The sequence below is a fragment of the Kryptolebias marmoratus genome, linkage group LG8, assembly GCF_001649575.2.
Source record: "Kryptolebias marmoratus isolate JLee-2015 linkage group LG8, ASM164957v2, whole genome shotgun sequence".
Classification (NCBI taxonomy): domain Eukaryota; kingdom Metazoa; phylum Chordata; class Actinopteri; order Cyprinodontiformes; family Rivulidae; genus Kryptolebias; species Kryptolebias marmoratus.
This window is the reverse complement of record NC_051437.1, coordinates 14,226,032-14,252,780: the sequence shown is the minus strand read 5'-3', so window position 1 is coordinate 14,252,780 and position 26,749 is coordinate 14,226,032. Positions and strand designations below refer to the sequence as shown.

General features: G+C 39.4%; 1 protein-coding gene across 2 annotated transcripts in view; it reads left to right on the top strand.

Moving 5' to 3' along the window:
* Positions 1-26,749, top strand: part of nkain4 (sodium/potassium transporting ATPase interacting 4) — a 49,192-nt gene that overhangs the window by 11,929 nt on the left and 10,514 nt on the right. For both annotated transcript variants that reach the window (XM_017414979.3, XM_017414977.3), the window contains exons 2-5: positions 6,321-6,458; positions 7,600-7,680; positions 14,555-14,755; positions 25,963-26,023. In XM_017414979.3, the coding sequence (XP_017270468.1) occupies positions 6,321-6,458; positions 7,600-7,680; positions 14,555-14,755; positions 25,963-26,023 (481 nt within the window). The remainder of the gene's footprint in view (positions 1-6,320; positions 6,459-7,599; positions 7,681-14,554; positions 14,756-25,962; positions 26,024-26,749) is intronic.

Genomic DNA, 26,749 nt, shown 5'->3' with positions numbered 1-26,749 from the left:
CTTGTGTTGCGTTGTGTTTTCTTTCTTGCGCTGCTTGCCACTTTATGCACGTCTGAGGATATACACCAGTTAATGTCGTCTGACAGAAGAAGCAGGATTGAGCTCTGTGATCCTAATCTGGTTTCACATGAGTAATTGACGGTTTTTGGGGAGCTATAAATAGAGATTAAGAAAACCGCTTTAGCGAGAGGAGAGACGGTGAAGGATGGGTAGTAGCGGAGAAGCGACAAGGGCCTGTTGCGTCCTGCTGCTGTGCTCTTGCCCTAATTGCTGAGTATTTATGGTGGGAGGGGTCACTCGTGCGGGCTACACGCCTCTCCACATATACACACTCGAAACCAAAGTACACACGAAGAGATTCCGTCGCTCTAGAGGGAACGATTTGTGCTCGCCGGAGGTCGGTGGGAGGCTTTTACGGGCCGTTATGTAGCCGGCTCAATATTCCTGGAAGAGTGTTGGTATCTTTTGATCAAATTCCGCCCCACTCTCCAGTAGCCTACTTCCTATGAATTGCGGGCTAATTGTGCCATATGGGTTTTGTGTGACCGTGCACGCCGGCATGTGTGCCTGAGCGGGCGAAGGCCTTTCTTTATGTGATTGATTGTTGTCATCTAGTCTGATTATTGGGTTAACAACGAGCGTGATGGGCTTACTGCTTCATCTGAGAGGAGCGAACACACACTTAAACACACGCACACACACGCTAACAATCTGTTTATACACTTCTTTAACTTAATACAGATTTTAACAGGAACGAACAGATGTCTTTATTGAACTCACCATGATCCCTCTGTGTTTGTGTGGATTGATAAAATGTGTTGTTTTATTCTTAAACTGTCATATTTTCAGCTCTCCAATTATTGTAAACTTTTAAACAAGTGCGTCGTCATTAAATGTGAATTCAAAAAGTTTAATAAATTTTTCAAATCTTTTCAAATTTCTGTTTCTGCCAGGATTACCTGTTGTCCACCATCTTCAACGTGACAAAAACTCATCTAGACTTGTTTTTAATCATCGTTTATTATTGTTATTTTTAAGATTTGAATCATTTTTTTTTATTTTCTTTGACAAACTAAGATCATAATTGTTGACTAATTTTGAATGAGCATAAAAACTTTGTCAAGTTTACGTTATGTCATGTTTTTATTTTGACTCTCCATCACAAGAATCAAAACCCACCTGTCTGCCACAGGAACATCAGTAGGCAATTACTGGTGTCTTGTTGAGTTTAGTATAGTTTTATCCTTCAGAGGCCAGATCAGCTCCTTGAACTCTTTATTATAGAAGTTTCTGTGTCACAAAAGACGTTCTCCTTCTGTCAGGATGTGATTTTGTGAGTCTGTGACATTTTGTTCGGTCACATCTCTGTTTCTCACACCTGCGTCAAACTTAATGAACGAGTTTGTCTGTTTTTTAGCACCTCCCTCTTTACACCATGTTTAGCCTGACATCATGTTGCCCTGTTAATTTTTTTTTCTTTTATCCTGTCCAGTTTTTGACTTTGGTCTCTTAGATAAGTTCGGCTTTTAGGATTTGTGAGCGTGTTTGTGAGTTGTTGTTTGTCTTAATGTGGCCCTGTGATGAACTGGAATCCTGTTGAGGGTTTTTCCCACTGAATGTTGGCACTCTTCAAAATCCTAAAGGAAATAAAGAAATGTTTTAGGTTTTAGGTTTAAGGGGTCGGCTTGAACGAGACTGGTTTGAGGCTTTCGCTGTCTTGTGTTTGTTTTGGCTGGGGCTGCCATCTCTTTTATTTTAAGGCTTTATAAGTATAGTTTCTTCCAATTTATTTTAAACTTTTACAACTGTCTGGTATCCATATATTATGAATTCTTTGAGCCCTTTTTAACTAACAGTCTCCAAGTAATATCCTCGTGAATGACAGGCTTTAAGGCTTCCCTACAGAACTCTGCAGTGCAACGGGACGATGTCCACTTTAATTTAGTGGCTGACTGGAGGAGCTTACTTACAAATTTAGAGAGAGTCTGGGCCAAAAAGTTAGACTGGAAAACCCCGAGGTAGGACAAATTTTCAGTAAATAAACAGACCAGAGAGAAAATTCACTGTTCATTAACAGAATCGTCACAAACAGGAGAGTGAATCTAGAACCACATGAGCTTCCTCAACCAATCGTGATGAAAAGGAAGCCCTAACCTGACAGCAACTTAGAAAAATTCACTTTAATGAGCCTCTTTGGATACACAGTGGACCTGAATTTGCAGCTAGAACCTGGGTTAAATGGAGAACATCACAAAAAGAATAAATTAAAGGTGACACCACAGAATTAACATAGTCCCATATGTCATGAAATATAATGCCCTTTGAAAACAAAATGATAATTTTTAAGTTATTTTTTACTAAGTGTTGAGTGGGGGCTTAGATTGATGATTATAAAAGATTTACAGTTTTTAATTCACTGCATTATCTACCATTAACTTTAAGATTATCTTGCAGTTCTTCATAGGTATTAGCTGGAAAACAGCCTCTCTTATGTCTGTCCTTAAAAGCAAAACTCATATTTTTTAAAACATAAAAAAGAATAATATATTGCCATTAACTTTATAATATAAGTTCCATATTCTGTCTTATCTGACTGAATTATTTTTTTCTGCAGAAATCCTTTCCCTGCTTTATTCCCTCACATTTTCTGCCACGAGAAAAACACTAAGTGAAAAAAATAAAACTTAAATAAAGTGAAGGAAGAGGTAATTCTTCCTGTATTTTTAAGTTATTTCCAGTAATAACTGCTGCGATCGCGTCAATATAAAAGGGTCGGGCCTATAAACGCCCCATCCAAACGAGCTTCATCTCATCTTCACTGACGTCCTCCTGCTGATGTTTTACTGAGTTGTCTAACCATGACCCACAGCTGACCAGAAGATGTACGACCCTTTTAGCTTTATTCATTTCCTTCAGCCCTTTCTCTATCCTCGGGGATCGACAGAGGTTATTAGAAAAAGGTGAGCTCAGTCGTTTAAACACAGCTTTCATCAATTTTAATTTTCCAAGCGATATATTATTTATATTCTCCCAGATTTTGCTTTGTTGTCATAAGATGCTCCACATCTATTTTTTATTGTTTTCCCAACTCTTTCCCTTTCTTTTTCTTCTACTGCTTTGTGAGTAAAAGGCTTTATTGCTTTTTCTGCAAAGAAGCACAGTTGTTCAGAGACTTCCTCATTTGTTACTTCACACCCGACTCGTGCAGTTTCGACTTTTGCCCTCGATGCAAACAAGTGTTCCTTTTTTTAATTATCACTTAGTATTTGATCATCTCACTGAGTTGCTAGTTTCCGCTCCATGACATTAGGATGAGCAGCCACCGCTCTGTGTGGGTGTGGGTGTGTAAGTGATGCGTGTCTGTGTGAGTGCGCTCAGTGGTGTGTTCCTTCCACAGCGACAGAAACGACATTTCTTTTCTCCCTCATCCATCTTCAAACGTTTGGCTGTAAATGACATGTCAGCACACGACAAAATGCATTTATAGATACACACACACACACTCACACTCGCTGCGAATGAAGTGGAATTGGATTGGCATTGGAATTTTAATTAACCAGTCAGCGCCTCTGAATTCCCGCTAAATGGCACGCTGATTTAAGATGCGAATTCAGTCTGACAGAGCTGGTGCTGTTTGTTTTTGTTTATCTGTTTTTGGGGGATATGCACTGAAGATCTGAAGCAGAACAAATAAAGACATGAAGAATTAATTTCTGAATAGTTAGGTAAAAATTACTTAATGATGCAATCAATTTTTGAGTAAGAAGAACAGTCTTGAATCATTAATAATGTCAGACAAAAAGACAGACCCAGACAGGGAATTGTGGAAATGTGGGGTATTTAACTCTGTTATAAATTTCCCTTATACTGGATCTCAAACTAAGGTTAAGCAAATGGTAGGAAAGGTTGGAAATAGTGATCTCCTCCTTGGCTCAGCATGAGTTTTATCAGTAAATCTGTAATTGTTTTAGAAAACATCCAGTCTTTCCCTCTGGGTGCTTCCTCTAATAAAAACGAAACAATCAAGCTGTTATTGTCGAATGTCCCAGGACAGGAATGTTGGCCAGTTGTGAGGTGAACACGTATTGTCTTTAAGAATATATTCACAATGCATGCTGAGAAATGTTCTCTTTTTTTTTCATTGTTACCGTTTTAATCACCTCCCTGGATAATTTGAAAAACTAGTTTCACTCATGGTTTGTTGCATAAAGCAGTTTTGTCAGAAGCCTTTAGTGTGAGACTGCAATCAGTGGCCAAGGTACCTTTTAAATCTTCAACATGCAGAATTATGTTTGAAAGGATCCATTTTAAGGTAGAGTAGAACATTTTACTAAGTCTTATCAGAAGGTATTGATCACCAAACATAATCATTTTTGTTAAATCAAACTAGTTTGATCAAAGGGAAAGCAAACTGAAAAATCAATGATGTCTGATGGAACAGAGATGAGGCGTTCTGTCCAAAGCAATTATCTCACATGAGTGTTTAACCTACCTGCGTTTAGTGCAATAACATATTTCACTCCTACCTTTTTTCTTCTAACACAGACCTCAGTGCTGGTTCACAAGGCAGCATTTGAATGCCCCAGTGAGTCCTCAAATTTGGACACCATTGGCATCAACAGAGCGCCACGCATTCGACCCTCTGGGAGTTGGGATCATGCACGTGATGCAGTCGGAAAATCTTCCTCAGTCTGGTCACGTCCCTGCATTTTTACCCCCTGCCTATGCTCAACGGAATTGCAAAAAGACGACAGCCTCAAAGATGGACTGTTGGAACAGCACTAAAACAAAGAGACAATGGGAAAAAGTTATTGTGCAACTGTGTACAAACAGATTTAGCAAAAATCCAGGCATATTTTATGAGCTGCAAGCTGTTGGGTGGGCATGACTGTTGAAGTATATGACAACAAACATTAGTCTTCCTCTTGTTAGGATTAGCTTGGTCTCTTTGTGTAGCATTGTGAACATCATCATGATATTTACCATATTACCTCAGCTGTGTCGTCATAGTCCGCTATAACATGAGCTACATGCTGATATAACACAAATTCACCCTTGCACAAAATGTTAACGGGAAACTTTTATCATTGTACGAAATTTGATCATAAAATGTCTGATAATAGAGAAAAAACAACAACAAACAAAAAAGTGTTGTTTGTTTTGTTTCTGAACACGGCTCATTAAACCTGTGATATCTTCACACGTATATTTGCTTGAATGCAACCTTTACAGAGAGTAACTAAACCTTTAGTCTGCTTTAAAATACAAAAGGGTTTCCCATGGACTTCACATGAGATTATATGTTATCATCTATACACAAAACATCCACTGGAAAACAACAAGAAGAAAAAAGAAAAACTCCCATTTATGTACAGACTTTTAAATGCCTTCAGGCTTAGTTTTGTAAACTCTCCCATTTCAGACACAGGTCTGTATAAGTATAATGAAACATGACTTCTGCTCTGTTTTTTATGTTCCTAGTCCATTTATTCTTTGGTAGGTAGCAAGTATCCTTGCTCAGACCAAAAGCCTTTAATTTATGATGTTGAATCTTTGGACACGTGGGGGACAGTCATGTGAGTCCATGAACAGGAAGCATTCTGATGAGGCCACTTTGTCAAAGATAGTTAAAAAAAAGTTTTTTTAACAGGAAATGTTAATGCCAATTACAACAGTATTTAGAGACCAGTGTGACTGAATACAAAACATTTTTATGTTCTTTTATATATATATTAAAAATAAATTTATTAAAATTATAAATGAAATACATGGACATAGATGAAATGATTCATAACTTATAAAAATGTGTAGACTTTCTAACAGTCTGTTTGCTCAGTAACTGTTTTTGTATTCATTTGTGGTTATGGAAGGAAAATATGGAGCCAGTGATAGATATCTCTCAAAACCAAGTAATCAGCTAACTGGCGATTTTTTAAGAGCGCTGCCCTCATTTTTTATTCTATTTTTTATTTTTGTGCCAAGCCTGAACTTTGGTGGAGGTATGTTTTCAGTACAGTTTCCTTCTGTTTCTGCAAGCTGCTGCAGAAACTGGCCAGCGATATTTCGTGACATTTGGGAAAGCGTGAACAAAAGACAACCCTAGCAAATTGGGGTAAGGCCCTGGATCACTTTCTTTGAAATCGAAAGACAGAGACCTGGTCTTGGCAGAAAATTGTGCTCCCTCAGTGTCATTCTTCCCTGACTCCTTCAGTAACCGTGAGGCACGCCGACACTGTCATATCAGTGTTGCGGCACAAGAAGCAGCTTGCCTTTGGTACGTTTCCACCTGATAATTTTTTGTCTCTGTCTTTTCTTTTTAGGTTCTAGCTTTGGAAAGGCAGGTCTTTGACTTCCTCGGTTACCAGTGGGCCCCCATTCTTGCCAACTTTTTCCATATCATCATTGTAATCCTGGGCCTCTTCGGAACCATCCAGTACCGGCCACGCTACATTGTAGTTGTAAGTACATTCAGCTTCAATCACATTTACCTTCAGTTAAAAGGTTTTCTTCCTTTTTCCAATCAGTGTCACATCTGTCTGTTTGGACTGTCCTTTAGTTTAGACATGTTTCCTTTCCTCTATAACTGCAAACTGTGGTACACTCAGTTGTGCATTGTGTGACACCCTTAAATCAATCTAATCTCCTGGTAATTAGAGCTAATTAAAGAGGGTAAGATCTTGTGGGGGAGCTAAATAACTAATCTGATTTAAACTTGGCTTCAAGCTTCTGGACAGAGAAGGTCATTCTCTAAAGCAAAAAGCAAATCATGTGCTGCCTGCTGTTCACTATATGCTGCCAATTTGAGTTTTCAGAAACACGCTTTTACACACTTCAGTTTTTATCGGACGCCATAACATTTATCAGAGGCATTAAAAGCGTATTTTGAGCCACATTAGAAGAATGGACAGATGGCGATGTTAACGACAGGAAAGGACTGTGGAAGCGAAGGAAGAGATAGGAGGGAGTTAATAAAGAGAGACAGCGGAGATAAAGAAGCATAAAGGGGGAGTCGTGCAGGATAAGATGAAGAAAAGAGGGAAGCGAGAGGTGAAAGGAGGGAAAGTTGAAGCTATTGTCTCATGTCAAGTGGAAAATGGGAGGCTGCGAGCCGAGGGGTTTCATGATTCAACACGTATGTTTTTATGGAGCCGCATGCTTTGCCCTTTGCTCTCCCACTGACATTTTAAACACATATTTCATTGTGAGTCAAAGGATTTCACAACCTTCACTCTGATGACTCTGTCAGTGAATACCACCCAGTACCACTCTGTGTCTGTCAGCAGCTGGCTGTCTGACTGTACAATTTTCTAAATGGTTGAGTCGTGAACTTTACTCAGCCTCAGCAGTTTAAAAACCCACAAATCCCACAGGGTTCAGAGAGACTTACTCAAATTACTGGCATCTTCGTAAAAGTCAGGTCTTGCATGCATATTTACAGTATATATGTTGGGTTTCGGAGTATATACAGTATAACACGTAGCCTCTTCTTTATTTTGTGTAGGAACCTATTTATTAGGCTTACTACTTATAAATGCATGTTATTTTCAGTTCAGTTGAAGTCGTTTTCATGAATCTAACCTGTGTGTGTTCGCTCTGCAGTACACAGTATGGGCCGCACTTTGGGTAGCCTGGAACGTCTTCATCATCTGCTTTTATCTGGATGTAGGAGGCCTGTCAAAGGTGAGGCTTTCAGCGTTTTTGTTCGCTCTTATCTGCGAATGTTACGTCATGCACATGTGTGCTGGGTCAGGGGACCTGCTCTGTACTGTGATGAATGCTTTTATTTTCTTTAAAGTCTTGGCTGCAGGCTGGTGGGGGAGTGAAGGCTGATTTATATTCTTCTGCCACACCGCTGGTGTCTTTAGGTGGATCAAGAACCCTAAAGATGCAAACAAGATATGCCCACAGAAAGCATATTTTTTATTAACATCAAATTTCGACTGAAGCTGAATATCAGAATGCTTTAAACATTGTTCTGGTTCAAAGATTAATCTCTGTCCTCAGTATAAGAGCAGAGTATATTAAAGAGTGGCTATGCAAACATTAACCTTTCAAGTCCTACTTGTTAATAGCTGAGCAAATGGTGGTTTGCTCATGAGTGTCAACACACTGAATTAGATTGTTAGAGCTTTGTTTGTATTTTGTCAGTTTATCTGATGAGGAGCTGTAAGGCTTAACAACAGGGGAAAAAGGCAAATAAATGTGGTGTATGGACAATTTTCAGCTGTTAGTTTTTTTCTGTCTTAAACTGATTTCATTATTAGTCATGAAAGTCAGATTAGGCTCATTAAACTCTGTCTGGGTCAGAAGAAGCTACACTCAGACACGGAGTAAGCGCAGATGTGATATAAAAATGTGGAGTAAAACAACATCATTTTTTTGACTGTATGATACTGATTTTGTGAAAAAGGACACTGTAAAAATTTTTTGGAAAAAAACCCCAAAAGAGATGACCTAAATTATTTTTGTGCCTCATTCGTCCAACGTGTTCCTGCACACCACCAACTCTGACATTAAAAAAAAACATTTTAAAGAAAAAACCATTACACCTGAAACACAGATCAGGAATGTATGTTATCTCCAGGGGGTAAATATAAAATTTAATTAAACCAATTTAAATGTGAGTAATTTCAAATTAAACACTGGCTGCTGGGATCCAACAATTTAAAAGTTTTTTTGACCTGTCACTTGATAAGAATAGCTAAATGTGAAGTTTATGACCATGTCCAACACCCACAGCAGCAGAATGCACTAAAACTGATGTCACGGCAAACATCATGCGAGAGGTTTTTGAGTTTCGGTTCTGTTGTCCTGATTATTGTTAGCTGTGTTGCATGGGCACAGTGGTACATTACAATACAAAAAGAGAAGCAAGAAAGTCTGCAAACAAGAATCTGTAAGGCTGAATAAAAACCCAGAAAGGTGCAGTTATTGTGTATAAAAACTGTACTTCCTGTATAGCTTCTTCTGGTCCTGATCCAGCTGTCTTGCTATATTATGTTCTCAGTAGTGACACCTGCTGTGTAGGAAGAGAACTGCAGGGATTGTAGCACATATCAATATGCTGCTATAAACAGTAACTCCACAATGTTGTCACACGCCATGCTTATAGCGCACGGATATATTCTGGCCTTAACCTCTTTGAGAGGAGTTGGCTAGTATGAACTAAGAATGACTGGATGGTTTTCAAACATGTCACCACCTGCAATCTTGCTGCACACGTAAAAAAATGTCTCGATTGAGTTCCAATTTTTTAAGGCAAGCAACCTTAATTTTCTCTGTTCTGTCTGTGTGGGGAGGGCTACAAAGGGGCTGTTTTAGGGGTTCCCTTCAACCATGGGAGTGAGATTACCGTAATAAACACATATTGGCTGTAAAGCAGAATTTCTCAGTTGTCAGAAGCTGTTGGAATTTTTCTGATAGCACAAACCTTTGCGTCATTATGGTAATGCAAATATGTCAGTGGTGACACGCTCAAACTACAAGGCCCAATAATTTACGTTTTATGTTTTTGCAAAAATTGTTTTATCCCCTAAAATTTCTGCTCATGTCTGACCTTGTGTCAGATGTAATTTTTCCACTCAGCCAAAAAGTAGAAAAGAACATAAAACAAAAAATGTAACAGAGCTGTGTTCCAATTTGTCATCATTGAGCACTTCAGCTATAATTAAATATGATGCGGTGCCACCTAATTGTTTCAACATCCATCAAGTCTAAAGGCTTTTTTATGTGAATATAAGTTCAGTCTAAGTGAACACATTAATATGCAGTGTACAGTGTAATGAATGTGTGAAATAGCCAGCTTGTGAAAATCTAATACCAAAGTACAAATCACTGCATGAGCTGTAATAATGGGGGAACTTACACACATTGCAGAACACACTCATTGCAATACATTTGTCTTAAAGAACAGGTTGTTTTATTCTGTTAGTTTTAGAGGCCTTTTACACCAAGCTGTTTTTTTGGTGAAATTGTAACATTTCTGTTACAGTTTGGCTGTTTGTTTACAGGACAACAGTGAACAGATGATGTGATTTTGAAACTTTTTGAGCCCAGGTCTCAGAGTGGGGATTTTCGGACCCCATCATTTGCATTTCAAAGGAAGCCGCAACGTGTGAAATCGCACACGTGCGTCACAGACGGCTGCAGTCAGTAGCTGTTCTGCGCATGCTCGAGTAGATTAACGACAGGAATAATGGAGGATAGCAGACGGCTGTTTATGTTGCTCATCTTTTTTAACATGTAGCAAAAACCCATCCTCACTGTAAGTCCAAACAAAAGTCTGTATTCACCATTTTGGATGTAACGGTTTACATGCAGGAGAGACTGGTTTCTATGGGCACGCTCGTGTAAGCACCAACTAGTGGCCTGGCATGGGAACTACAATGGGTTCAACAAGCACAGCAGCGCTGTGTAAACATGTAATTTTTTTTTTCAAATCAACATCTGAATCTCTTCAGCGTTTCCAGGAGATCGGCCTCGTGTAAACAGGGCTGTATATTGACCTGGTGTGTTTCTGCTGACCTGTGGGGGTTAGCTTCCTCCCTGTTGAGTTTAAAATACATTTCATGATCAATCAGGAACAGCCCTGTACCCAAAGCTCTGCACATCACATGCAAATGCAGACTTTTAATTGAAGATCAGGTTTGTAATTATTTAGAAAATGGCCCGTGGTTTGATTTACAGCTCCTTCTTTTTCACCTGAAGTCACCCAGTTTGCCTCTCCTTTCGTCTCCATTGAGGAGAATCCTGCCCAACAACCTGCCGACCACTGAGACTAATGAATACATGTTGGCAACATTCATCTGACACCTGCTCAGACTGCCAAAATGAGTTTCAGAAACACCGTCCCAGGCTACGGCGACTTTGTCATTGTGTGATGATTCTTGGCTCCACCAAGTGTGCCTGTCTTTCACTGCATATGCGTGAGTGTGTGTGTGTGTGTGCTCCCACATGGTTCCTCCTAGAATAATGGTGCTTGTAGGGGCCAGCTGCTTGGGGCTGAGGCTGGGCATTAACCTGACAGATGGAGCCAGCTTGGGCTCAGAGCTCTGCATATGGTGGCCAGGAGGAAAGCTGGCTAATAAAGTGCACAAACATGCAGACACGTACGCATTCTATTCACGATGCATGAGCAAACTTGACATACAGTCTTATGAGAGGATCTGTCATGAAACAAAGTGAGCTAATTCTTTCTGGCTTGCCTTGACGGATGGTGACAGCAGTACTAGAGGGTATGTGTGTGTGCGAGTGCGTGTGTTTGTGTGAGGATTGTGCGTTGGTCAGGCCCTCGGAGTGAAGGGACAGGTTGTCACAGAGTCATATGCCACATGCTCTGTCACCTCCTATTGATCCTTTATCTCCTCCCCCACCGTTTAAAACAAATAGACCGCTGCCGCTCTGCACACACCTCTGCTTTAAACTTTCATCCGCCGTCTCTTTTTATTTATTCCCTGTCACACTCTGCACACAGAGATCACATCCATCCAGACTTTTGGTATATCTAAGTGTTTGACTTGGAAAAAGTTTTTTCTTTCTTGAAGTTGTTGTATTTTTTTCACCCCTGAAAATTCATTTTTGAAATGTTCCTTAAAGTATTTCTGGTAAATCTCATTAAATATTTTTCTTTCTTTTGGTTTTAGCAATCAGTAATGTTTTAATAGCAAAAACCTTTACTGAGAAATGACTAAAGTATAGCTGTTTTGGTCAAATCTTGTATATGCCGGTTATGCATGATGTCATGCAATATTGCAAAATCCTAAATTATGTTTTAGCGCTTGAAGTAAGTGAATGACTCTCAGCTACTACCACACCACATCTGAGCTCGGTGCCTGTAAAACTGACTAGATTTGCAGCCATTTTTGTGTTGGCTAAGGTCAATCAGCTGTGGCGGCCATCTTAAACGGGATTGTCTTCGATAGTTAATCAGTTTTATTACATCTAATAATTACTTTTTTGAAAATTTCATTAAGAAAGATCTGCCCTGTGCTAACAAACAAACAGAACTGACCCCAAAGTTATAGCTAAGTTTTAAAACAGCCTTGCGTGTCCAGCTAGTGCTCAGAATATGTTTGGGATGACTGTCAGCTACTACCTTGCCAAGTTTAAACTCAATATCTATAGCCATATTGGTGTTTCCTAAAATTAATTGGCTGTAGCAGCCATCTTAAATTGGATTGACTCCAGTTATAGATAAGCATCCATCGACTGTTTTTTAAAGGTTTTATTTAAATTTGTCCACTGATTGATGAGATATTTCTGGAACAGGCACTTGAACACACACTCACACACACACAGATAGAGGCAAATACTTAGTCTTTCGGCAGAAGGTGGTATTTAAAATATTCCCATATGATACAATAAAGGCTTAACATCTTTTAGGAAGGAAATTTTAAAATTGGTGTAGTTTGGTTAGACTCAATGACAAATATCTACCAGAATCTCTCATTTTCATTGATAAAGGAGCCGATCAGCTGATTAATACCGATCACTGGATTGTATTTAAGTTCAGTTAAACAGCTTCCTGACTACAAAACAGTTACACAGTTTTGTTTATTTATTTACAAAAAATTTGTAGGAGCCTAATGTTCTTGATTTTACCCACATTAGTGTGGATATGTTCTAAAACAACCTCCAGCTTCGCTCACTTTCTTTTTATTAATACAGCCGATCACGTTGAGCAGTCCCTTATTAAATACACAGCCAGCATGTTCACGCTGCTTTATTAAATTTAATTAGATAATAGGCTGCCAGCAGTCACAGAAGAGACAATAACATCCACTTAGGTACTTAGGCGTCTCCCCAACTGTGATCAAACAGGATTTCTTACCTCTGTTTTTCACAAACAGAAAATCCTTGCAAATAAAATTCCCATAAATTATTCCTCAGTTTTATGGACTGTGATGGTTATGATTCCACAAACCGTCTGGCTTATATGAGCAGGCTTACCTTAAGTATATGATATAGAAGGATTGATTTGGGCTTTTGGATGCATGGGAGCGTAACAATGCCTCTGCCGACAGTACGTAGCCCAAACTCCCTTCAGTATCGACTGCTGATGTACTGCAGTCATGAGTGTGGCTGCAGCTTAAATAGAGATGGTTTCCCCTGCTCGCAGCATCAATCAATGAGATCTGTCAAGTCATTAGTCCTTCCAGTCCCACTTTGACCCTCAGCCGTCCTTGTTTTTCTGACTCCATGTGTGACAAATGGCAGAACGGCACAGAATGAGAGTAAGAGACAGAGATTGATGAGAGGTTATTAATAAGAAGAATGAAGTTTAATCATTACTTTGATATGACTCGGGACTCATGTTAGATACTTTTGTACCGGTAGCCCCGGTATTGAAAGCTGTTGCAGTCTCAGTCATTATGTAAGTGCTGTTGATGTGTGTTTGTGAGAGGGGGCTGATAGGAATCAGAGATGTTTCCTGACAGCACTCGGTTCTGTTAATAATGCATGTCTTGTCACTGAGGAGCAGATGTGGGGTTAGATTGCTGTATTGGGGTATTGATTAGCGTCAGTGTCTGACCGGCTGTACATGTGGGCTCATATGGCAAACATTAGCATCACCTTTTGAAAAATATAACTCATTTTAAATGCTGGTTTTAAAATAAATAAAGCATCTGTTGTTTGGATTAAGAACATATTAAACAAACACCATAAGTGTGTTGGATGAGATATCATGAGGTCATAAAGCAAAGGGTCATGTGACTGAGGGTCAAAGGGTCATTAGACAGGGACTCAGGGTCGTTCTTCCTTTATTGATGTAAAGAATTTGTTAACCCAAATTACGCATCCAATAAAGAATGCATATTGCCTGCAGCCTTTCATGCCAGTTTTAAACTGAGATTGTTTATGAGAAATGATGGTTTTAGGGCTAGTTTGGTTGAACCTTGAAAATAACGTTATGAACAATGCCGTGTGATATTCTGAGATCTCGTGATCTATGCTGTTGGAGTATCTGCTGTAAACAGCTGTCAGCTACAACCACATCAAAATTTAGCTCAATATCTGTCAATTTTCCATTTTAAATTGGGTTGACTTGAGTTAATCAGCTGTAGATGTTCATCCAGGGATTACTTTCTGAGAGGTTCAGTAAAATCCGTCTGATGGTTCATGACATATTTTGTTAACACAAAAGACAAACAAACACACACACTGACACGGGCAAAAACATTTTTTCCTTTTCCTTTTTGGCAGAGGCGATAACTGAAAGATTTTATGAGATAATTTACTTTTTGAAATGCCATAAACAAAAGATTTAAATGTACCTTTTCAGTTTGCTGTTATGGCTCCTGACCTTTTTTTTTAAACTAAATGCCAAGATAATTCAGGGATGAAAAACATTTCATAAATGAAGTAAACTGGGACAAACGTTCATTAAACGTTTAAAAAAAATGTTAAGGTTTGCAGCATTGACATCCCAGCGTGTTTAACCACCTCCCTGGTAAAATGGCCTTGTGTTGTTTTGCTTTTTTAAATAAAGAATATATGCGCCATAAATAAAGAATACAGACCTCACATAGAGGTTAATGCATTTCTTTTCTTCCAGGAGAGCGACCTGCTGACATTTAACATATCGGCTCATCACTCCTGGTGGAGCGAACACGGTCCCGGATGTGTGAGGGGAGAGATGCCACAGACCCCCGGAGTCCGCACCACGGAGAGCCACTCCTACATCACTGTCATGGGCTGCCTCATGGACTACCAGTACATCGAGGTCATGCACAGCAGCACGCAGATCCTCGTCGCTGTGAGTACAAGCTAACAATGCTCGTGTTCACGTGGGGAGACCGCTCAGAAAGTAGGCTACATGATGTAAGATCTCACTTATATTACAATCAGTGGGATTTATGTACAGAAAAAGTGAACATGATGAAAAAGAACTTGATTCTTTTTTCTTTTCTGAAAGTATGGTTTCACAGTCGTCTGGTATTTAGTCTGTCCTAGGCTTCCTTCCCCAGATCTGGACCCTGAATGAAAAAAAAATGAGCTGTTGTTTTGTCTAGCTGGTGATCTGACCGGCCAGCTACTAAGAAGAACACTGGAAGGACTGTTATTGTCCTTAATGTGCAGCCTATAATCAATACATTAGAGACTCACTTCCTGCCAACGTTTCTATTTGCACATACTCATGTCTGACCTGCTGACCTCGACCTTGATGGGTGCCACTTCTAGTTGCCAGCCTGCTGATTAGGTTAAGAAAAATGGGAAAGCAAAAGCAGGAAGAGACAAATGTATTTAAAAACTGTAACTCAGGCAATATTGCAGATGTTTTGGACATGATCTCAAAATTTATGTGGCTGTTTAGCTCAGTTTGAACCCTGTGTTGGTACTAATTACTTACCGTCACCAATCTCAACTAAATGCAGATGCCTTGAAATCTTAATCTAGATGTAGACATCTACCAAGCTTTCACTTTTAGACTACATTTATCTCGATTTTAGTAGAAGACAAGTTGAAGTTTGCACCCTGACATTTATAAACAGGGATGGAGTTGCATCACCTATCTTTGCCAAGTGCAGCTTGTCCTTGGGTTTAGGCATGGAGGGCACGAATTATTTTAGCTAAATATCCACACCTACTTTCTGCACACTCACCCACATTCTTCCCTGTCACATCTCTGCATGTGTATGTGGCAGAGAAGAGAAGAGCTCGGTTGGTTTGAGTGTCATGTGGGCTTTCATCCTCACCATCGCTGAGTAAATTAAACCCGGGGAAGCACTGTGAACGCCTGCTTCCAAAGGGGTGAGATGGTGAAAATCACTGGAATGTATCATTCATCCCATTACCCTGATGGTGACAGGTAATAACATGGCTAGCCTCACTTTACAGCCCAAAGTTTTTCCATGAACCTCATTAGCCTCTGCACTATTGCAGGTTAATTAGTTTATGCTGTGCTTAGACCTCCACTCCTTGGTACGAGAACATGGCAGCACCACTTTATCTGCATTTTTCTGTCTGTTGTTTAAGATCAGCTGTGACTCCATGGGAGCAGCTCTGTGGAGGAGAAGAGCTGGCCTCAGATGTCCACAGTCTGTAGTGACATTTTTTTCTGTTCGCTCACTTCCTCTGAGGCTAAAAAACACAGCTTCATGGATCCAGACAGATTTTTTTCTGACGTTCAGGTATTTTGGTTTGTCTCTTTCCTTTTAGTGGTTGAAAAGAGATGGAAAGCGCGCCTGTTTTGTCAGGTTATAAATGTTCTTTATTGACAGATATCGATGACCCGTCGCATGAAATTTCATCTCCATGAGGTCTCAGAGGGCTTTTATTATCTATAAAAAACAGAGTTTATTTTTTGTTGTTGACGTTGTTAATGGGCTGATGTAACCACGGGGTTTGCTGCATGGTCCATCTTCTCACCAGTTACAATTTTGTCAGCCTGCATTCATACCACATTTGAAAAGAAGCTGTTCCAGATTACAGTAAATTAAAACAAGAGCAAAAGTTGACTTAAATAGAAATATGTTTGAATAACATAAAGAGACTGGATTTAGGTTTGTTGATGGATTTGCTCTTATTGGATGAATGAAACTTTAACATTCAACAAAATTATTTAATGATTTAAAAAAGAATTTAAGAATATTATATACAATTACATTATGAGTTTAATAATAGAAATTGCTCTTTAAGTCATTCAACAATTGTAAAAAAATTAACAAAACATTGACTCAACATTTAAAGGATTTTGTTGAAGTACAATAATATATTCGCTTGGAATCAAACCATACAAATTCTAATAAAACAAAACTTTCCACTCAGCTTTTTACATATTTTTATGTTGATGCAGCTGGTTGTTTTTTGAAGTGTATAGGTGAACAGGAGTTCTGCTTTTTCAGAGAATCTTTGATGCTTTTCCGGTGATTGTTCTTCTGATCTGCCTCTGCCTTGCAGCGTTAATAAAGTTAAAACTGCACCCAGTCTGCTGCAGACAGGCCCAAATGACCCTCACAGGCTGTGGTACAGATGACAAAATGTCAGCGTGTCACACAGGACTTGCAGAAACCAGATGCAGAAACCCCAAATCTCTTAATTAATGTCAACAGCTGGACTTTCCCCCAAAGAGACTTCAGTTTGAGACGTTTCTGCAGATGTGTTTTCTTTCTGTCTTTTCTTCAAATCCTTAGTTCACAGTTTAATTTTCAGATTCAGTCTGTTTGGGTTTATAGGTGACATTGTTTGCTTAGTTTAAAGTAAGTAACAGTGTGGCCAGACAGATCATTGCAATGGGTTAAAATTGATTATTTCCCTAGGGGAAAAAATATAATTGTTGTTCACATGAACAGAGAAGACTGAATTTAGTTATTTTGGCTTCAGTTTGGCTCGTGTAATGCATTATTTTAAAGTCCATTAATGTACAAATAACATAGGGTGGAAAAAAGAAAAAGTGTAAATGTAAAGAAACGGAAGAAAATGAAGTGCAGTGTTTCCTTTTTATGAAGGTTTCAAGGTCACGGAAAAGAGGCCATTAAATATTTAGTTTGGGCTCGAAGGAGTGTGTTTCATTAAGATGAAAAATGTGGATCTGTTGGCCTGTAATGGCAGGATTTCTAACACTCATCTGCTCAGATTTATTAGGAGCCAAAAGGAAGAAGTTTAGAAGTGAAGCGTTAGATTAGGTCAAATCAGGCCTGTTTTGTTGACTCGTTCTGCCGCAGGCAACATTCAGGCAAAAAGTAACTCCACCATTTAAAGGATGAGCTTGAAGAAGGAACATCTTTTTCAAGCTGGGATTTTGAATAATTCATCACTGAGGAGAATGTTTTTCTTCATCCCTGCCTCAAGTCTTTGTTGCCTTTACTGAATCCAAACATATTTTAACGTCTTTTCTCTTTTTTTTTTACTGCTATCATAACTTGTTATCTCATCAGGGTAGTAAGCAGAACTTCTGTCCTTGTCTTTCCTTTCTCTGTGCGCCGTTAAATAATACAGCTGAGTGTAAAGAAAACATCTCCAGTGAGATGAAGGGCAGAGCAGTGCGAGAGAAGAAATGTGGTGCAGGATGTGATCTGCAGTTTACATCTGTACACATTACTCTGACACACTGATGGGAGCAGGGAAACATGTCAAGTGGCTGTCAGTTCCTGGGCTTCTGTAAACCAAACCCTATCTAATCTCACATTTAAATGTTGTATCATTTAACTGTGGCTTTCTGCTGATGCATTTCTGTTCCCTGAAAACCTGCGTTGGGTGGACGCTGATAACAAGGGGAATTGTCGTCTGCGTCACTCTCTTTCCATTACTCATTTCCTCTGTTTGCATGTTTTCCCCCCATCACAATTGCTCGGCTCGGTCTGTCTTCCTGTCTCCTTTTTCCTGCTCAGATCTCGCACTTTTCTGACCTTCATCTCAATCAAATTTCCACCAACTTTAATGACGAAAGTGACGATCTTTATACTTCTCGCACTTCCTTTTATTTTGGCTTCTTTTCTCATTTCAGACAGTGCTGTCATACGTATCTGTGCTGGCTTTTTAAGCACCAGTGGCTGGTGGCATGATGGATGCATGAGTGTGTGTTTGTGTGAAAACACGCCCCTTGGTTAATTATAGAGGGTATAGGGCTGCTGTGCATTTTGTGAACGCTGTGGGTCACTTAGTTCAGCAGCATGAAAACAGCTCGGTCACCCCGCCCATCTGGACATTCACTCGAGGGGTCAGGGCTCCCTCTTTGATGAGTCCATTAGTCCATGTTCTGTTTTCAAACCCTCATGCTGAGGAACCGTCATCACTGGGCATTACCATGTTTTTCCTTCCTATTTTTGTATAAGCGGCATGGTGAGCCCTCTGTAGGGGAGCTTTGATGTTCTTTTTGTTTGAAGTAAAACAACTATTGCCCACAGTCAGTATATTTCAGTAAATATCCATTCGCTTTCTGACATATTTATAGACTTATAGCATTGTGTGTTTCAAATACAGTTTGAGCCGTTCATAAGAATGTGATCAAAATACGAGGAGGAAGGGAAAGACCCTAAAAATGAAGAAAAGAATTAAGAGCCGTCCACACAGAAACATTTTATTTTTTGTGAATATGCAAAAGTTTTTTATTGTTTCAGCTCTGGATCCACACATAATCAGCTTTTTAGGAGCCCCAAAAATGATATTTTTTGAAAACGAGTTCCAAGCTGAAGAAGGTCTTGAATTGCCACCTTAGCTGTTTAGTGTAGGCGGACAAAGCGTAACCTTATAAAATCAATGATCTATTCTAACCTACGACCCAAGTCCTCCTCTTGTGCACGCAGTGGGCAGGCTTTATGCTTATTTTCCTGTGTTTGGTGTATTTTTATGGCAGCGTTACATCGCCACATAACGGGGCGGGGTTGTTTTCGTTGTTTCATTGTGGATGAAGAGGTTTCTCCGAATATTGTGTCTTTTGCACAGTATATCACAAAGAGATGACTGGTGACAGTATTTTTTGTTGCAATGAGAGTTGTGGAATATTGTGATCTTAGTTTATTTTAAAACCATCTATTTATATATACAGTATGTTTTTAAAATAAAACATGCAATGTTTCTTACTGGTGGATCATGTTTGGATTGTTTAAATTGTTTCTTCATCATTTGAACTTTTGTGAAGTCATCAGGACAAAAGTGAGTCTAACACAATACATAAAAGCTGCTGTGTCATATTGTATCAATTAGCTTCATGTTGTATTGTATATTTCAAAAACTTTCTTTGCTAAAGAGCTTTAATTGTTAATCTGGGAAGATTTGTTTCTGATATCCTTTGGCCTTTTATTAAATCCCTAGGGGAGACTGCTTGCTCATGTTTTCATGTAAATCACAAGCAGAATTTTATTTTTCTACTGCGTTCAGTATTTGTTACTCGATGTGGATCACCACAGACTCCATGTGCTCTAACATATCAGGCTCCCGTGTGTTTGTGCGCACGTCAGCTTGCATTTGGACCAGGGGGTGGGGGTGGGGGATAGAGAAGAACAGGTGGATGTGGTCTCTGCAGTCCCTATCTCATCAAGGTTTGTCATTAAGCACGCAGCTGCCCACACACACAAGCACACACATCTAATTTTCTGCAGGGACGCGTGCTGCCTTATTGCCAGACGGAAAGTCCTGTGTAATTAACCTGCAGGACATCTGCACCCCCCCTCCCCCCCTCTCTGTATAAGCCCATGTGATATATTTTTCCAACAAATTCTCTTCATTATATTGCCTGCAGTGAGTTTACTTCTGACACTTAGCCACAATCAATATGTGTGTTAATTAGCTTGTAGATTGACTCAGATATCCGTCTCTACCCATTTATGTAGAGGCCGCTCACCTGTAGCCAGACACCTTCTGCAGAATGTTAAAAAAAACAGGCAAAAGGCTAAATCTTTTATATAACTATAACAAGAAGAAGGCATGTAAGATCATTATGGGTCCTCTAATAATCCTATATAGTCAACATTTACATTTCAGATTTGATATTTCAGGTCATTTTTACTTTATTAAGGTTTAAACGTTCACATGTCTCTTACCATTTCTTGAATATTGCACATTTTCAGTTACTTTAGTGGTGTATTAAGGCAAGGAAAATCTTCTGGCATTAGGTCATTGCACCACTTTAGTTTCAAAATGTTCAATGACAGACATGTTTAGGTTTCTGTAGCATGGCCAGCATGTCAAAACTGTTTCATTTTTATGAAATCAAACGGGTTAAAGATCTAAATAACTCACAGTGTCAGTCCCTTTCCATAGTTGTCAAGAATGAAAGTGTGCAAACCCTGATCATAAGGTAGTCACATGCTCAGTGGACTAATGCTTATTAGTGAATGTTGTTAAAGGTACAGTATCTTTCTGGACTGCACAGTCAGTATGAACCTGACCTGTTTTTTATTCTACCTCACCAGCAAGCTTGTTTCTTACTACTTAATATGCCTAAAAATGTATGTTTTTTTTATCTCATTATCTGAAGAAACAAAAAAGGATGAAGCTGAAAATATTGCAGATACATATGTTAATTTTCTCAATCTGAGTTCCTTTTTTCTTTATTTGTGCATCCAACCAAGTTTTATGTTCTTGATTCTGTGTCTTATTAACGGCACCTACTGTGGCTCACTCTCACCAGTACAGGAGATGAGAAACAAAAGAAGGGAGTGGTGCCTAATTTTAGCAGAAATAAACAAAGGTAGTTGGACAGAAAAATCACAAAGGACCTTTTCAGACTGCAGAGTTCTAGTAAGGTGGACTTGTGTCCATGAAGTGACTGACATAAAGAGCAGCAGAGAGCAAGTAAAAAAGACAAGAGACAAGATGACTTGTGCAGCTCATCCTAACACACACACTAAGATAGAGTCTCAGCCTGCAGTTTAATTAACGTGACATTACTTTCTAAAATAAATTTTGAAGTTCCACAGTGACAGGACTCCATCTGTGAAAGAAGCTAATGAAAGTGTGTGAGAAAAAGACTGAGATGTGGATTTTATCATCTTCATTTCAGGAAGCGACCGTACAGACGATTGTCACTTGTTATTAAGGACTCTTACTTAAATTATCTGTACCCTCCAGCAAAATGCCAGCAAGTGAACACTTCTCTGATCTTCTCCCTGAGCATGACACTAACGTTTGAGCTGTCAGCAGTCTAAAATGGATAAATGGGAGATGGAAGTGACCTTTGAGAGGCATAACTTCCCTAGGCCTTTTAACAAAACAGTTTTGTGATACGGCCACCAAGACGAGCCTCTCTTTAAGTCAGCTCTGGTCATTCAGAATTACAAATTGTATGGTTAACGAACCGTGCAACAGTGTAATTGGCATTGCAGAATCATAAGGAAGCATGGAGTCCTACCAAAATTAAGTTTCAACATTGCTGCCCTGAACCTTTTTCACACTGAAACTTAATTACCGTACATTGAACCTCTTAACATTCCTTTCAGCCCTGGTTTCTTGCATTTCCTTCTAATATCTGAAATCAGGTAGGACAGGCAAAGTTGAGTTTGGTTGATGAGATGTGAGTTAAAGCTGGTCAGATAACAATTTACAGAATGGGAGAGGAAAACAGTAGAATTATACCAATAAAACACAAAGACATAAGACCCTGAGGTTCCCAAAGCAGACACCCTCCTCTCCATGACTACGCCTTGAGATCCTGTCCATGAGTACCACAAAAATCATCTCCAACGAATGTCATATTGTTTTGGGAAAACACAGCTGTGTTTTACAGCAATAAAACTTAAACCTCTGATACTTTCACAGTGGTTTTACTGTACAAAATAAATAAATTCACTTCAGACTTCAAGCCAGTGTGGAACATATTTTTAGAAACTAAAACACTGACACACACACACACACACACAATGAAAGCTGACCATGTTTTTTTCATATTCTTGGGGTACCCAGCCAGTCAGAAAGTCCCACTCAGAAAGTTCAGGGTACTCTAGTTCCCACCTTCCCAATGCTGTTTTTTTGGGTAGATTTCTACTTAGATGATCTGTTTTAGCCCTGATTCCAGCAGCTGAATGAATGGCTGTAAAGAAATTGCCCAGAAAACTACCTTCAATCCCAAAGAAGGTTCCTGCAATGAAAACGCACCTGCAGTGGCTCTGACATGGAGCGCTACCCATGAAATGTGTGTTGGACATCTCAGATTTTACATCCTGCAGTCGGCTGGTCCCACAGACCATCTGTCATCGCTGCATCACACCCTCGAGCCGCAATGCTGGCTTACCTTTACACACATACTGATCGTTTTGGCTCCATCACTACCTCCCTTGGCGACTTGGAGCAATAGCAGCACCGAGTTGACTTCAACCTTCCATCACCTTGATCCTTACATAAACCATACTGAAACAGGAAGAAGTCATCCCAGGCCTGGCTTGAGAAGGCTTGAAAGTGTTTTGTGAAAGAGGCCACTGTTCAGCCTTTATTGTGGGTCAGTGGTCTGTGGGTTGTTCTGTTTACAGTCATAGTTATCAAGACTTTAGACCAGCAGAAGTGTAATATACATGAGTAAAAGTTATCTAAGTAAGCCAGCAGATTGTGTTGAAACTTTGTTCTGTCACAGACAGGAAGCAGAAACAGACAAACGCAGAAAGATTGGTCAAGGTGGAGTTTTTATAGGAAGAACAACAGAATAAACACAGGTAATAGCAGCAATAACTACACGTAGAAACACAGCGCATAGAGAGAGTGAAGACGGCACCAGAGTGAAGAAATGTGGTCCGTCTGTCCTCCAGCAGGCTAAGCATATATCAGAAGATAGAGCCAACCTTAACTATAGGATTTATCAATAAGGAAATTATTAAGCCTGGTTTTAAAAGTAGACAGGGTGTCAGCATCACGGACAGAAACTGAAAGTTGGTTCCACAAGAGAGGAGCCTGACAGCTGAAAGCTCTGCCTCCTGTTCTACTTTTAGAAACTCTAAGAACCACAAGTAAACTTCCAGTCTGACAAGCTTTCTGTTAGTAAAATATGGAACAATAAGATCTTTATTATAAGATGGAGCCTGGTTGTTGAGCTTTGTATGTTAGAAGAAAGATTTTGAATTCTCCTCTGAATTTTAGATGGAGCCAATGAAGCTAAAATTTGAGAAATACAAACTCTGGCAGCAACATCTTGGATCAAATGGAGATTTTTTTATAGAATTTTTTGGACACCCAGATAATTAAAAACAGCAGTCCAGCCTAGAAGTGATAAATTCATGGACCGGTTTTTCTTTGTTTTGGACAAGATGTTTCTCATTTTAAAGCAGTTCTGGTAACATTTTTATAGCAGGTGTTAAAAAACATTTACAGGTCAAAACTTTGTGGACTCCAAAGTAGTCCTATTGTTGTGCTTACTGCAGCATGTTCTTGAGTTTTTGAATGTGTTATTTCTATCTGCATGTCAGACATTGTTAAAATGATGATGTTTTTTAATTTCCTCTTAATTATACCATAGTACACATGTTTCTTAATAAAGAGTGGAAATTGATTTATGAATGCACCTTATTAATCAATGGAATCTATCAGGAAATGAGATTAGATTTGCCCAAAGATTTTTGATTAAATTAAAACGTCTCCCATATAATGGAGAGTTTGCAGACAGCAGCAATGAAAACAGCGCAGCAAGGGCCGATCTTGCATCTTGCCTTGGCCCAACGTCTTAATTAAACAGTAAATGATGACATTTATTCATTTATACTTCACTGTATTGATGACACACAAATACCTTGCTGAAACCTCCTTTTAGCTGTAACATTTAACTCAACTTCAGTCACCTTCCTGAAAGCGAAAAGGTTCTCTCATGCATAAATATGAACACATCCAAGCGCACACTTAACGGAAACAAACCCACATGGACACACACACAGACACACAGTACGGTTGCAAAACAGAGTGTGCCCCTGCTGTTAACACCATCTTGTGTTTGACACTGGCTTTATACATATGCTAATTCACCTCCATTTCACCGCCACTGTAATGGATGGGGTGAGACCAGCAATTAGATACTGAAGAGGAAAAATGTGGCGCAAGAGAAGCAAAAAAAAAGAGAAAAGACCTGTATCTTATCGGGCCCGCACAGAGGTACATTTTTTCTCTTTTTTTTTTTTTTTACAACACTCGGCAAACATGCTTTAGTCATAAATAAAACATTTAACCTATTTGTGAGATAAATCTTAATAAATAAATAAATAAATAGATTTAATTTAGTGAAAGCTAAGTGACAAAGACAACATTTTTGTTTCATTTGTGGCTTGATTACAGGAATGTTTTAAGTCAAATAAATATATCACCGCACACACTCATTACCCTGTTGGCTTGTGTGTTTGTGGACCCAGTGTGTGAGGAGGGCAGTGTGTCTGATGCGGCTTTAATTGGTGTGGCGTCGAGCCAAACGAAGGATGGATGAGACTCTCTGTGTCTGTTTCTGAGTGGACGGCAGCCATCTGCTGGGGCCACAGGCTGCTCTCGGAGCTGTGAGTTTGCCCGCGTGTGTGTATGTGTGTGTACTCGCTCTTTTTTGTGTTTTCTCCCGTGTGTACACACCAGCACCCAACATTTAGCCTGCACTCAATCACACTGAAACTGTTGAACATAAATCAAACTTGTGAGCTCGTCAAAGTCGGTGTTTCGCTGTCAGAAAATGTTTGTGTTTTGCTGTTTTTTTTAAAGGTTTACGGTAAAAGTTGGCATTATTGTTAGGCACCTTGAAAGGTGGGTGAGCGTGTAGCTGCCTCTGTGTCTGTTCATTTGTTTGAAAGTCTGATAAAACAAATATCTTATTCGTCAGAGGACAGATTTAAATGAAACTCTCAAAATGTAATCATTGGATGTACATCTACATTTAAAGAATCTTTAGAGTTATTCAAGATGGCCACCGCAGCTAATTGATATTAGGAAACACAATAGTGCCTATAACTTAGTCAGTTTTTTACAGATATCGAGCTACAGTTTGGTGTGATCGGATCTGGGAGTCATCTCCAATACATACTTGGGTACGGACAGATTGTGCAAAACTTTGGCTTTGTGCAGTTTTACTAGAGTTCATGAAATGTCAGTATTATCTGCCACTACTGTGACTCAAATTGTGTTCCTTTGGGTTGATTTTATTGTTAAACAAAAAGGTTTATCTTTGGTAAGAGATTCAAAATATTACTCTAGTTTGAAAGTACCTTTAGTGAGCATTAGATCACAGGATACTGTTTAATTTGTGGATTTGTTTTTAAATTAGATTTTTAAATCAAAAAATACCCATCACGAATTATAAATGCACGATAAGTACAAAGTCAGTGAATGAAAAATGTATCTGAAAGGTTGTTTGATGTGTTGGCAAATCATTTTTACGTCTTATTTTCAATTTATTTGCTCCGAGCGTAGTCCTGTGTGTTGCCTCATCTGCCCACTGGAGGATCCTTGAGAAAAAGCAGATTTTCTGCCTATTTTTTTTTTTGTTTTTGTTTTGTTTTTTTACTCACCAGAGAAAAACCCACAGGTTCTGAGTTGGAGTCTAACCTCTCTTCCTTCTCTGTGTGTTCACAGCTCCTGGGCTTCGTATATGCCTGCTATGTTGTCAGTGCGATCACTGAGGAGGAGGACAGTTGTAAGTGACTTAACACACACACACACACACACAAAATCTTGAAAAGTAGCCTTGCACTGAAGATTGACTCACACTCCAGTCCACTCTCAGACATAAAACATGCCTGAGTTGAGAAGTAAAAAGCTGCATCTTTCTTTGACTCCCTTTTTTCCTCTCACCCCCCAACACCACCACCACCACCACTCTCATGGCTTCAGCGTTCCCCTTTCCTCCTCCCCCACACCAGCTGAGGCCTCTCACTCCTTTTCTCCTGAACACCAAAGAATCCATTTGTTCCTTCCCAACACCTTCTTCGGCCCATTCTTTTTTTTTTCTTTCTCCTTCACATGTTCACTCGTTGCCTCATTTTTTCTTCTCACGTTCTGCCTGATCCTTACTGTCGCTGTAAGCCTGTTATTTGTCTTCTTTCATGTTCTCTGGCTTTTGGATTTTTCACTTTTTTTGTTTCCTCGTGCCCCTTAGTTGCATCGCTCCAGCTGTAGGGTGGGTGTAATGTGTTTTCATACACCAGGCCTGCACCTCCACCTCCGCTCTTCATCACAAACACATGCATGTTTCTTTTTTGGCTCTTCTCAGACATATAGAGCCGTTCTCTGAAGTATTTCCTGTTTGTTAAAAGCCTTGTTTGTCTGTGTTAGTTCTTTAAAATGAAATAAAATGAGTGTCAGCTGCCTTTTTTTCTTGCCCTGTCATGCATTAACAGGCAGAGAGAGAGGGAAGGGTGTG